We start from the raw sequence: 14,733 nt of genomic DNA, 5'->3' as shown, positions 1-14,733 counted from the left end.
TTGTCTTTCTGGCAGTCTAAAACATTTGCAAAACTCTCCTCCAGCACAATGTTTCAAATGAATCATTTTTTGTCAGTTTTCTTTATTGTCCAGCTTTCATATCCATACATGATGATCAGAAATACAAGAGTGTCTTGGTCTTGCTCTCCAGTGACACAGATTTACACTTGATGATCTTTTCTAATTCATCCATTGCTACCCTTCTGAGTCTTATCCTTCTTCTGATTCCTTAGCTGCAGTCTCCATTTGGTTTGATGATTGAACCAAAGTATACAAAATCTTGCTACCTATTTCAGTTTCTTCACTGTCAACAGTAAAGTTGTGTAGTTCAGTCCTACACAAGAACTACACTCCCTCATCTTCACTCATAATTTCAGTGGTGGACAAGCTTACCTCCTTACGGTGTGATGCTGTATGGCTGCGAACTGAAGGTGTCTTATATCAGCCCCGTGCTGTGTACGTATTCTGATTGGCAGCAACTCTTTAGGATCACAAACAGAAATCTTTCACGTCTTCTTCTACTTCAGGGGTGGGTGACCTCAGGCCTTGGTGGTCAAACCCAGTCCTCTTGTAGTCCTAGTCCAGACTACTGGTGTTCCCCTGATATCCATGTCCCTTCCCTACAATAACATATTTTCTAAGTGTTCTAGCTTTTGCCACAATTCTAAACAGTTTCAATGCCTCTCCTAAGAACTCAGATACTGACAGTAAGAGCTGTAAGTTTGTTTGGTTTTTGTTTCTCACCCTTTGACTTTGGCACCACCCATCACCGGAATGTGGCCTCTGAGAAAGCCTGTGAGGTTAAGCTCAGGCTAAAACAGGGCCTCCGCCTACAGTAGAAAGTCGGCCCTGTTTTAGCCTGAGCTTAACTTCACAGGCTTTCTCAGTGGTTCTTAACCTTTTTGAAAGAAATGCCCCCTTGAGCCATTGTGGAAGTTATTATTACTTTCCTCCCCGCGGTGGCGCGGCAGCAGCACCGGATCCGCTGCCAGCACCAGCTGCTCTGGATCCGCCTGCCGGATCTGCTGCCAGCACTGCGGCTGCAGCCGCCTTCTCAGGTTTAGCTCACCCCATCACCCCCATATCACCCCCTTCTGTTCCTTCGCCCCCCATGTCGTCCCTTTTCATTCCATTGCCCCCCTGATAAATTAAATTGCCCCCTGGGGGGCAATATTGCCTTCTTATGTCATTGGGCTATGTGGAAAGACCAGTTGTATGCATATACAACTGCCCATCCACATGGCTGATTGGTTGTCATGCACTGCATTCATTTCCCATGTTACTGCAGATACATGTAAAAGACCAAGGCATATATATGTAGTGCTGTCTCCTAACAAGGATAGAAAGATCCCCTCTGTATCAGTTCATACCTTGATTGGACAAAAACAATTACCTGGGTATACACTTGATGAGTTATTTTTTATGCACTATGTCCCTCTTTCTTCCTCTCTTTTGTGATGTCTCTTCTTCATTTTAATTACTCATTAGGCAAAATAACTCAGGTTTTCATTAGGTATGTGAATTGCCCAGGGCTGACTCAGCCTGCATTAGGATGCCCTTTTCAGTGAATGAAAGAGCAAGGAAAGAACAAAAAAATTCTGAGAGCTCTTAAAGGAAAAGAGGGACAAAAGAGACAGAGGGAAGGAACAGCAATCACCATGGAGTTGGATGGCAGTGCTTTTAGTAGCATTTCTTTAAAATGCCAGTTTATGTGACGTGTAGCTGGATGATCCCCTTCACGGACTGCTGCCTTGTCGTGCAAAGCGGCTTGAGTAATTCAGAGAAACTATGGGCTATGCTGTGCAGGGAGACCCAAGACAGACAGGTCATAGTGGAGAGTTCTAAAGGCGATCCACCTACAGCAGGAACTGGCAAGCCACTTCAGTATTTTTGCCAAGAAAACTCCATGGACAGAAACAAAAGGCTAAAAGATATGACACTGGAAGATGAGCCCCTCAGGTCAGAAGGCATCCAACATACTACTGAGGAAGAGCAGAGGACAAGTACAAGTAGCTCCACAGCTAATGAAGTGGTTGGGCCAAAGCCGAAAGGACACTCAGCTGTGGACGTGCCTGGAAGTGAAAGGAAAGTCCAATGCTGCAAAGAAAAATACTGCATAGGAACCTGGAATGTAAGATCTGTGAACTTTGGTAAACTGGATGTGGTCAAACAGGAGATGGCAAGAATAAACATTGACATCCTGGGTGTCAGTGAACTAAAATGGACAGGAATGGGTGGATTCAATTCAGATGACTATCATATCTACTATTGTGGGCAAGGATCCCATAGAAGAAATGGAGTAGCCCTGATAGTCAGCAAAAGAGTGGGAAAAACTGTACTGGGATACGATCTCAAAAATGATAGAATGATTTCAATACAAATGCAAGGCAGACCTTTCAACATCACAGTAATCCAGGTTTATGCACCAACCACTGATGCTGAAGCGGCTGAAATTGACCAATTCTTTGAAGACCTACAACAACTTCTAGAACTGACACAAAAGAAAGATGTTCTTGTCATTATAGGGGACTGGAATGCTAAAGTAGGGAGTCAGGAGTTAAAAGGACAACAGTTTGGCTTTGGAGTTCAAAATGAAGCAGGGCAAAGGCTAATAGAGTTTTGTCAAGGGAACAAGCTGGTAATCACAAACACTCTTTCCCAACAACATAAGAGGTGGCTCTACACATGGACATCACCAGATGGGCAATACTGAAACCAGATTGATTATATTCTCTGCAGCCAAAGATGGAGAAGCTCTATACAGTCAGCAAAAACAAGACCTGGAGCTGATTGGAGCTCTGATCATCAGCATCTTATAGAAAAATTCAAGCTTAATCTGAAGAAAGTAGGAAAAACCACTGGACTAGTCAGATATAATCTAAATCAAATCCCTTATGAATACACAGTGGAAGTGAAGAACAGATTTAAGGAACTAGATTTGGTGGACAGAATGCCTGAAGAACTACAGATGGAGGCTGGTAACATTGTACAGGAGGCAGTAACAAAAACCATCCCAAAGAAAAGGAAATGCAAGAAAGCAAAGTGGCCGTCCAACATGGCCTTACAACTAGCAGAGAAGAGAAGAGAAACCAAATGCAAGGGAGATAGGGAAAGTTACAGAAAATTGAATGCAGACTTCAAAAGAATAGCAAGGAGAGACAAGAGGGCCTTCTTAAATGAGCAGTGCAAAGAAATAGAGGAAAATAATAGAAAGGGAAAAACCAGAGATCTGTTCAAGAAAATAGGAGATATTAAAGGAAACTTTTGTGCAAAGATGGACATGATAAAGGATGAAAATGGTAGAGACCTCACAGAAGCAGAAGACATCAAGAAGAGGTGGCAAGAATACACAGAGGAATTATACCAGAAAGATCTGGATATCCCGGACAACCCAGATAATGTGGTTGCTGACCTTGAGCCAGACATCCTGGAGAGTGAAGTCAAGTGGGCCTTAGAAAGCTTGTCTAACAACAGGGCCAGTGGAGGTGATGGCATCCCAGTGGAACTATTTAAAATCTTAAAAGATGACGCTGCTAAGATGCTACACTCAATATGCCAGCAAGTTTGGAAAACTCAACATTGGGCCACAGCAAACTATGGCAAGTCCTTAAAGAAATGGGAATGCCTGACACCTCATCTATCTCCTGAGAAACCTATACGTGGGACAGGAAGCAACAGTTAGAACTGGATATGGAACAACTGATTGGTTCAAAATTGGGAAAGGAGTACAACAAGGCTGTATATTGTCCCCCAGCTTATTTAATATATATGCAGAATACATCATGCGGAAGGCTGGATTGGATGAATACCAAACCGGAATTAAGAAATATCAACAACCTCAGATATGCAGATGATACCACTCCGATGGCAGAAAGTGAGGAGGAATTAAAGAACCTCTTAGTGAGGGTGAAAGAGGAGAGTGCAAAAAATGGTCTGAAGCTCAACATAAAAAAAACTAAGATCATGGCCAGTGGTCCCATCACCTCCTGGCAAATAGAAGGGGAAGATATGGAGGTAGCGGCAGATTTTACTTTCTTGAGCTCCATGATCACTGCAGATGGGGCCAGCAGCCACGAAATTAAAAGACGCCTGCTTCTTGAGAGGAAAGTGATGACAAACCTAGACAGCATCTTAAAAAGCAGAGACATCACCTTGCTGACAAAGGTCCACATAGTCAAAGCTATGGTTTTTCCAGTAGCAATGTATGGAAGTGAAAGATGGACCATAAAGAAGGCCGACCACAATAGAATTGATGCTTTTGAATTGTGGTGTTGCAGGAGACTCTTGAGAGTCCCCTGGACTGCAAAGAGGATAAACCTATCCATTTTGAAGGAAATCAACCCTGAGTTGGAAGGACAGATCCTGAAGCTGAGGCTCCAATACTTTGGCCATCTCATGAGAAGAGAAGACTCCCTGGAAAAGCCCCTGATGTTGGGAAAGAGTGAAGGCAAGAGGAGAAGGGGACGACAGAGGGCGAGATGGTTGGACAGTGTCATCGAAGCTACCAACATGAATTTGACCCAGCTCAGGAGGCAGTGGAAGACAGGAGGGCCTGACGTGCTTTGGTCCATGGGGTCATGAAGAGTCGGACATGACTTAATGACTAAACAACAACAAAGATGGATGATGGAGTTGCACCTTAGAAAGTTAGATGTCTTCTGTGCAGCTATGTAGCTGCGGACAGCAGCATCCAAACTTACTGTCATTGTGGCCATAACTGTCACCTGATTCAAGTGCATAAAAGTAGCATCAGATAACCCTTTCCTGATTAGTACCTCCTTATGCAGCAGGTGGCATTCATCCACTTGTGAAATTCTCCCTTCCTATGGAAAACAAACATGGCAGAGAAAAGAATATTCCTTTGCTTTCTCTCTGACATATTAACTTTTTACATATAAAATGTTTTTGACATGAGTTTCAAATATGAACATCACTGCACTTGTATTTTGAAGTAGTGCAGTCACCTATATCATATAATATTTGAACAGCATGTTTAAACTGAGTGTTAAAGGCAGTGTATCAAATGGGAGAACCTTACAGAACACACAACTTTAGAAGCAGAGTAGAATAGAATTGTAACTATAGGATTAGAAATTAAATGAAATAATTATTCTGTGCATTTCTATATAAGAAGTATGTGTCATGTGTTTTGAAGTGATTTTATTTAGCCCTTTTAAATTATTTGTATGCTTAATTACCTCCTAACATTGCAATTTCTTAGATTTTTAATTGTTTATATTACTTGTATTTTAACATTCTTTGGAAGGTGCCTTAGGTGCCTCGTGGGAGAAAGGTGGGATGTGATTCTGAATGAACGTTAAGTTTGAATCAAAGGAAATCAGTGTCTAATATCAGTTGTGGACTGGATGGGGGCCATGATGGTTCACAATTCTAACCATGTTCATAATCAAATCAGCTTAACACATACCTCCAAGGCTAATATACAGGTCAAAACACACTTATCCTCCAGACTGCACATTTCTCCAATTTTTTTCATGAAGTTCCAAACTTATGTGCAAGAATGTATATAATTTGGAAAGAGGGTCATTAGGTTAAAAATTCATGTATCAGAAGATGTGCAAAAAATGTAGATATTAGGGAAATCTATATGTACAAATGCATACAGATGAAATAATGTACAAATAATAATGTATAGAAAGAAAGAAAATGTACAAAAAAATTTAAATGTTCATACATTGTTACTGCTTTAAGTAGTTTGTTATCACAGACGTGCAGAAATTTCATGGTACCGGTCTATATAACTAAATACTTCTGAAGTTGACCTGGAAAAGACCAAGACTGATTAATCCATTCCTACTCCTGTCACAGAGTTTAGAAAACTTACTTATTTGGTGTATAGTTCCAATAATCCCCCAATCACCATGGCCAGCCCTGGCCATCTCTGTTGTTTGAGATCTCTTGAGTGCCATGTAGGTGCTGCACCATTGTGCTATATCTGTCCCCCTAGTTAATTGTGCGGTCTCTGTATTAAACAAGGAAAGGGATGTCAACATAGTGTTTCCACCCAGCAAACATAGGCATTTATGTGCAGACACATTGGCCTGATGTGACCTGCTACCCTTGAGATCAGAGGATATTAGAACAAGGCAAGGAAAGAAATGGATGAAGGAGATGGGCTAAGTTGTTCAAGAAACACTGAACTGATAAAGGACTGGATGTGCCAGCTGCACAGAAATAGGAAACACAAACACATTTGAAAGCTATGTGACCATAGTGCTTTCTTGCTTGCCTGCCATCTCTGGATCTGTTTAGTCTTATATTTCTAGAACTGGGAAGCCTGGTGGAGTCCTGCTGGTTTTACTGAATATGCATGAGGTTAGCTCACTCATGCATAAATAAAACACCCCTGTGCGGTTCAGGCTGTAAGTCTGGGAAGGAAAGGGAGGCAACTTGTGGCGCATGACAAAGCCACTGCTGCAATTCTCAGCAGTGTCGCTGCACTATGGCAACATGCACTACTTTTGAGAGTTGTGGCCGTCACTTCTCCAGCCTTTCCCTGGGAGGGAAAAACCTGCACAAACTGAACATTGTGTTTGGTTTATTTTAAACCTGGGGACAAAGCATCCTTTTCTGTTCTGTTGCTCACTGCCTCATTTCCATTTAGATCTCGGTGCAAGGGAGAGGTTCTGCAAAGTGTTCCATGCAGCCTGCTGTTTTCCTTTGAGGAAATTCAACTGAGCAGAAAAATAAAAAAAGAAAGAAAGAAAGAAAACATACCCCTCTTTTTATCTCTCTCCTGCCCCCAATTCCTGCTCTCAAGTTTGTCTGAGGCTCCCTGGGAAGAGATCAGAGCTTCTCGGTTTCCGAAAGGCTGCCTAAGAGCCTGTCTTTTATTCCAATAAATGTTTTATCATATTTAGGCTTTGAGGCTCATAGGGTCTGTTAACATTTGGTGAATTGAAAGCAAAAGAGCAGGAATAGGGGAATTGGAAGGTTCAGCTGTTGAGCCATAGATAGAAAAACACCCTCTGATGCTCCGAGTGGGTTCTGGGGAAAGATTTAAGTATTCTTCCTAAAATTCCTATTGAGAAGAAATTGTGTCTAAGGGTGGGAGGAGAATATAAACCTGTTTATTTCAAATTCCCCTTCTTTCCACACTCTTCTTCATTTTGCTTTTTTCCTTCATTTTATCCATCTCTTTGCTTTGAGATCTTTGATAGGATTAACAGAAGCCATCGTTAAGAGAAACAGAAAATCTTATGCAGTATTCTGTCCTAGCAGGATGGAATGTATTCTCCTACTCATTGGGATGACACATGCTGAACCTTTTGAGGGCTAGCAGTGCTTGCAGATTTGGATTTATGTGAAATGGTGGTAATGAATGTTTTACACAAGGGAAGTGCTGGATAGCTAATTGGTTTAGGCATCTGGCTGCAGAGCCAGAGGTTGGGAGTTTGATTCCCCACAGTGCCTCTTTGACAAGGACTGGACTTGATGATCCATAGGGTCCCTTCAGAGATGATGATGATGATTAGATATATGCATTCCCATTGAAGAATCTCTCATGGTCACATTAATGCCATTGTAGGGGGAAATATGCAGGTACATTGAGTGGGAGGGACATTAATAGTTCTCTATATGCACACACGCAAACATACATGCATAAACACAGGGTATTTCAAGTTCTAAGAACCAAAGTCAAGAGTTAGTATGGCTGGGAAAATTATAAAGCTTACATCCCGTGGTTGTTGTGGGTTTTTCGGGCTCTTTGGCCATGTTCTGAAAGTTGTTCTTCCTAACGTTTCGCCAGTCTTTGTGGCCAGCATCTTCAGAGGACAGCACTCTGTGCTCTGGTGTTGTTGTTCTTTAGTCGTTAAGTCGTGTCCAACTCTTTGTGACCCTGTGGACTAGAGCACACCAGGCCCTCCTATCTTCCACTGCCTCCCGGAGTTGGGTCAAATTCATATTGGTTGCTTCAATGACACTGTCCAACCATCTCATCCTCTGTCATCCCCTTCTCCTCTTGCCTTCATGCTTTCCCAACAAAAGAGTCTTTTCCAGGGAGTCTTCTCTTCTCATGAGATGGCCAAAGTATTGGAGCCTCAGCTTCAGGATCTGTCCTTCCAGTGAGCACACAGGGCTGATTTCCTTTAGAATTGATAGGTTTGTTCTCCTTGCAGTTCATGGGACTCTCAAGAGTCTCCTCCAGCACCACAATTCAAAAGCATCAATTGTTCACCAGTCAGCCTTCTTTATGGTCCAGCTCTCACTTCCATACATCGCTATTGGAAAAACCATAGCTTTGACTATGCATACTATTGTTGGTAAGGTGATGTCTCTGCTTTTTAAGATGCTGTCTAGGTTTGTCATCGCTTTCCTCCCAAGAAGCATGTGTCTTTTAATTTCGTGGCTGCTGTCCTCATCTGCAGTGGTCATGGAGCCCAAGATAAAATCTGTCACCGCCTCCATATCTTCCCTTTCTATTTGCCAGGAGGTGATGGGAATACTGACCATGATCTTAGTTTTTTTGATGTTGAGCTTCAGACCTTTTTTTTCCTCTCCTCTTTCACCCTCATTAAGAGGTTCTTTAATTCCTCCTCACTTTCTGCCATCAGAGTGGTATCATCTGCATATTGGAGCCTGTTGATATATCCTATGTACCCTGCTTCATAAAGGAAAGTTATGTATTTGAATGGCTATCAGAACACAATCCTCCACCTGAAGGAGCCATAAAAGAAAGGAGGAGTAGGAGTGGAGCGGACCTTGAAGTTGCCCATTACTAGCATTTAGCACCTGCAAAGCAGACTGACCAGCCAGGCACAGTCTTCTACACTATTGGGAGCTGCACAGCATTTTTATTTAAATAATAGTCATTAATTTAATTTCCTGAAGGCCAGCCTTACTGTTTAGACGAGGAAAGGAGTTTTCTCAAGCTGCAGATTTTGAGTCTCATAAAAGGGCAGCAAATGGTTATTTACTATTCTGTTTTGACTGACATGAAATGGAAGGGTTTGTGAGCTTTTCTTCCTTAGGTGCCAAAATAACTTGACTGATGCAAGGGTGCTACCCATCTTGATTTGAAGAGTGAGAAGCACAATTTGCAGCTGTGCCTCAGGCAACAAAATATCTTGGACTGGGCTTGTAACCGTCTCTGCAGTGTGGATCATACAAGGAATCAAGATTGGCCACGTCTCCTCATCTGGCTAGCTGCGGGCAGGCCAGATTTTTAAAGGCACACTGCTCCCTCCCCCAACCAAGAGCTGTGAGTAATGCCAATAGGAGTTCTCACCTGCTTGTCACCCACCAGGAAGACCCTGCCCACACTGACAAAAAGCAAATCAAAAAGCAAAGTGTGCTGCTTATATACTGCCCCATAGCACTTCAAGCACTCTCTGGGCGGTTTACAAGTTAATTATGCGGGCCACACATTCCCCCCACCCCTCGTGAGCTGGGTATTCATTTTACCAACCTCAGTTGGATAGAGGGCTTAGTCAACTTTGAGCTGGCTACCTGGGATTGAAGCCCAGGTCGTGAGCACTGTTTTGACTGTAGTACAGCAGTTTAACCACTGTGGCGCATGGCATATAGTTATGGCAGGTGATTCCCTGATAGCTCTGTTTGACGTGGAAAAAAAAAACCTCATCCACTTGTGTTTCTACTTAAAATGATCCATCCTTCCCCTTTAAGAGTTGGCCCGTATCTTTCTGGCACAGGGCTAAGGCATGCAGTCTTTTGGGGATACAGTGGTACTTTGGTTTGCGAAACAGATCCGTTCTACGTGACGTTATGTAGTACGGAAATTTCGCAAACTGAAATGGCAATTGTGCTACGAAAGGGGTGGCGCTATAGGCGCAGTGCGCGCTGGGAAAACTCTTTCGTAGTATGAAGAAAAGAAAACAAAATAACGTAGACCAGAGCTTTATTTCTTATGGGTTTTGGTTCATAAACCGAAAATCACATAAACTGAGGCGTTTGCAAACCAAGGTACTACTATAATTCACTAAGATGCAAAATAACCATTTGTTCAGCCTTCAGGGATGGATACTTGAGTTTAAACAGATTGCACTGGTCAGATCATACAGAATTTCACAATGTGGACAGGTCCATCATAACAGAGCTGGACTTCCTTCCTATCATACACGGAGTGGCCTTTGCTGGGCATCTTGTCTCTTCCTTAGCTACCTCATGCATATAAGCAGACAAATTCCCCGAGCCTTTGCTCAATGCAACATTTCTTTTCCTTCCATCAGGACCTGACTCTCATCATTCCAAAGTAACACATTAAACCATGTGATGCCTGATTCATTGCACTTGGCACATGCCTGCTGAGTCCTGCAGCAGGCAGCCCACTTTATGCTTTATTGTTTCATGTATTTTTTATAATAGGCCTTCCAAGGCCAGAGATCTAGTATGTCACATGACCTGCCTTGCATCAAGATGAGAATGTAAGGTTAAATGACTGACAGCTTGCAAGCTACTGCGAGTTAAGGTGATACCTAAATTGTTTCTGTGCTGTGCAATTGCTCAAGAATCTCACTTTCTCTTAACTACACATTTCAAGGCCTTCAGGAGAAGAACAACTAATAGAAACAAAGAATAAAGGGAATCAGGCCACAAATACGTTTTGTTTGGTCAGAACTTATTATATAATCTTTTATATATTTATTTAACATAATGTATTCAGGGATGCTTGATTTTCTAGCATTACAGCTGTTGTTGTCCAAGAAAGAGAATCTTTGAAATGCCTCACAAGCCTTACAAGAAAGTCTGCATTTTTGTTATTGAGCAATTCTGTCTTGCAGATACATTATTTCAATTATGCAAGTAGATTCTTTGCTAATACAGATTGCAGCTATTGCACACCATCTTATTTTGTCCAGTTTTTGTCCATGTCTGTCCATAACGCCAACATTGAATTATTACAAGTAGACAAATCTTAGCAGTATTTGATCCTTTGTCTCCGTTGCACCATCATTATCATGGCTGGTGGTAGAAGGGAAAACATAAAACAGGCTGTATTGTAATTTTTTGTGTGTTTTGTTTTGTTTTCTTTTGTGTTGTTGTTTTTGGCATAGGAGCTGTGACCAGTTCATCATTTGTTGACCAACCTTGTGATGACCACTGTATCCCTGCTTAAAGAGTTTGGTCTTTGAATGTAAGATATGGTCCGTCTCTGGATCTGTAGTCAAATTCTAACCATAGGCACACCAGCCCATCTCTGCACCAGTCCAAAGGGCAGGCTAAACAGCCATCTGATCACACTCTCACTTCCCTGAGAATAAATCATATTGAACGTTTTGTGCATATATTTTTCAGTGTGAACAGCAAAAAGTCTTGTGGCACCTTTAAGATTAGTAAGTTTTATTTGGCATGAGTTTTTGTTGATGTAGCCCATGGTTCTGATGCATGAAGTACAGTATCCAAGCCACAGATGTATTTGCCTGCTAGTTAGAGGGACATATGAAATCTGATACAGAAAATGACAACTATATTAACTAAGACTATTTATTATCTTTAAAGGGCTGGTTAGCCTAAACATCCTGGCAACAGTAAGATGAGTAACACAAGACAATTATCCTCTGAGATGTTAAAGTAATGTTTTCTGTTTTCAAGAATAGCCAAAGTCAAGAATGCCTAGTTTAGTCTCATAATCCTGTTGAAAAATAATCATTTGATCCATATACAGTAAGGCAGTAATGAATACAAATAGAATGATGGCTCATACTGTGCATGCAGAAGGTCTCTCTTTCAGTCCCCAGCATCTCCAGGTATACCTGGAAAAATATCCTGACTAAAACCTCAGAGCACTGCTGCCAGTCACTGTATCCAAGAGTGTTTTAGATGGCAAAATGGTCAAACTAAGTGTAAGGTAGTTTCCTATGTTCCCTCAATGTCCTGACTGGCTTTGCCTTCTGTGACTTGTATAATGATAAAAGGAAAATAAATAAAACTCGTATGTAACACCAAGGCAGAAAAGCAGTTGTTTTGTCTCAGATAGCAATAGGATGATGATGTTAATTGTTTTCTTACAAACAAAGTGTCCTAATTGGTAATCTTCCTTAGATCTCTGTTGATTTTTTGAAATTATTCGTGCATCGCAACAAGAGGAGTTTCTATGGAAACAGGGAGAGTGAATTTTTATTAGGAAGCCTACCAAAAAAGAAGTCCCCAGCTAAAAATGTAAATTGCCCTTTTGCAGGAAGATGTATGAATATACTTCTTTATTCTCCCTCCTTCCCCCTCCCCCCTTTCCATTTTGCATCGTGGGCAGATTCCAGCTTGCCTCCGCATGGCAACAGCATGAAGGCATTGTTTACCACTTGCTAGACTCAGTTGGGGATGTATAAAATTTTGTCAGAGCACAGCAGCTCTCAAGGGGCAGATTCTTCAGGGAACCAAGTGTTCAGCGCTATATGTCATGCCAGCTTCAGAGAGTCAGAAATACGTAGCTGCTTTTAAAAAACCAAGAATAAAATAGATTTCTTGAGGCTGTGATTCTTCCACCCGGCTCTTGCACGAGGCTCTTGGCGTTTTGTAAAACTGTCCTCCTCCCCACTCTCTTCTTCAACAAAAAGTGCATAAACACCTGTCTGCCTCCATGGGGTTCCTATCACTGTTCATTGTAGTTTCCATGTACAGTTATGATGCATTGGTAAGGTTTAAACATACGGATGGCAAAAAAACTGTCTCTAATGCAGATCTAACGAGATAAAAGGAACTCTCCTACAAGGTACTGGCTCTAAATATTGCAGCCTATCTTGCAGGGTGTCTTGACTGGGAAAAATATTGGACATGAAGCTGGCTGGAAGAAATGTGCTAGTGGTCCCCAACCTTGGGCCTCCAGATGTTTTGGACTTCAACTCCCAGAAATCCTGGCCAATAGAGGTGGTAGAGAAGGCTTCTGGGAGTTGTAGTCCAAGAACATCTGGAGGCCCAAGGTTGGGGACCATTTCTAAGATGGCCCACAATGCTAAAACAAGAGGACATGGCTTTGAAAAAAAAATAATATATGTTAATCTATATGCAAAATTGCAGCTCTCATCATCCTTGGTTGTTGGCTGTAATGGCTGGGGCTGTTGGGAGGGGCCACAACCTTATTCGTGCATTAAGCAGAGGTCTGAAAAATTTAAAGCAAGAGAAATATCATGGAATTAATGGCTGAAATCCTGTTGCTTCGTTACACAGGTGGAAGGCAAAAGGTGTAACATTCAGTGGTTTCTAGCTGGCCATTAACAAACCATCACAGTGATTCTCAGGGCCCATGCACACACTGTTTTAGCACACACATGAGAATGCCAGCAGGGACTTCTTAATTGTTTTCTAGAAACAAGTGATTGTTTTGCCTTTTACCTTCCACCTCCATAACAAAGCAACAGGACTTGATTATTCCATGTTCAGCAATGTTTCAGAAACTGGTATAACAGATGTTGGTTGTCAGCATCATATGTCCCATGGTTGCAGACTTCTTTTGTTATTGTTGTTACATGCTGTCAAGTCAGAATTGACTTATAGCAACTCTAACAGGGCTTTCAAGGTAAGTGAGTTATTTACCAGTTCTACTTCCCCAGTCAGTTTCCATGGCTGAGTGGGGATTCAAATCCTTTCTCCAAAGTCCTAGTCCATCACTGTATCCATACAACATACTGGGAACCCCAGTGCAAATTTCCTTCAGGCTTGTGAAATGTCACTGCTGAATATAATCTATTAGATCACATGGATATTTGCTTTAATTCAGTCATTGCCCAATCAGTCATAAAAACAAGTACTTAACAGAAACCTCTGGGGGATATTTTGTTTTTCCATCCTAGACATTCCATCCCTCATTTTAGGTTTGTGTCAGATTATTAAGTATCAAGGGACAGTTTGAATGAGAGACTGAGGAACTGGACTTCATTGGGAGAACTCAAAATATTTTTCAAGTTCCTGCTGGTGCTCAAAGTCAAAGCAACTAACTTCTCAAACCACACTGTGTCTCTGTTGGAGTTAAGGGCCATGGTTTGTTCATAGGACAGAGTTTTCATGCAGAAGATTCCAGGTCCATCCCATGACATTTCCAGGCACAGCAACTGTCAATGATTGTAAACTGGCAGATGGACCAAAAGCTCCATATATTCTACCTTTTTTTTCCAGGTACACAAGAGGATGACAATGTATTGTATGCTAATGCTGGGTTCCTTCTCTATGACAGGGGCTGGTGTTGAACAGGCTTGGGCGAAGAAACCTGGCTCAGAAGGTTCTGCAGGATGCTGTCCAGGTACAGAGCACCAGCCACAAAGCCTGGAATAGTCTCGGGGAAGTACTTCACGCTCAGGGCAAAAACGAAGCTGCTGTTGAATGCTTCCTTACCGCTCTGGACCTTGAATCCAGCAGCCCTGTCATTCCATTTACCGTTATTCCCAGGGAACTCTGATCATTTTATTCATCATGCACATGCATCCTGTGGAGGTTATTCCAATAACAAATCCAGGAAATAAGCAATCTGTTTACAGTGCAATAAATAAATATATATATATGTTGTTCATTTGTTGTCCAGAGATCGGAAATCTTTATCCAAGACGGCTTTAGTTTCAGGGATTTGCATTTTTCCCGGTGCTCGGAGCACGGCAGATATGATTTCTAGATAAATGTAGTTATTTTTTGAGCTGCTGGGGGTGGGGCTATTACAATTTGCAATATTATCCAGCACCTCCTTTGCCAGTGTGACTTTCTTCACAGGCCACCAGAAGTGTTTAGTAATCTACTCATCTGTTCACTCACTGTTCTGTCTTTGGG

General features: G+C 41.9%; 1 protein-coding gene across 3 annotated transcripts in view; it reads left to right on the top strand.

Moving 5' to 3' along the window:
- Window positions 1–14,480, top strand: part of TTC7A (tetratricopeptide repeat domain 7A) — a 180,999-nt gene extending 166,519 nt beyond the window's left edge. For all 3 annotated transcript variants that reach the window (XM_020796886.3, XM_020796884.3, XM_020796888.3), the window contains one exon: window positions 14,150–14,480. In XM_020796886.3, the coding sequence (XP_020652545.2) occupies window positions 14,150–14,371 (222 nt within the window). In that variant the 3' untranslated portion in view covers window positions 14,372–14,480. The remainder of the gene's footprint in view (window positions 1–14,149) is intronic.
- The last annotated feature ends 253 nt before the right edge of the window (window positions 14,481–14,733 follow it).

The sequence above is a fragment of the Pogona vitticeps genome, chromosome 1 (genome assembly GCF_051106095.1).
Source record: "Pogona vitticeps strain Pit_001003342236 chromosome 1, PviZW2.1, whole genome shotgun sequence".
In the NCBI taxonomy this organism is placed as follows: Eukaryota; Metazoa; Chordata; class Lepidosauria; order Squamata; family Agamidae; genus Pogona; species Pogona vitticeps.
This window is presented reverse-complemented; position numbering and strand designations above follow the sequence as displayed.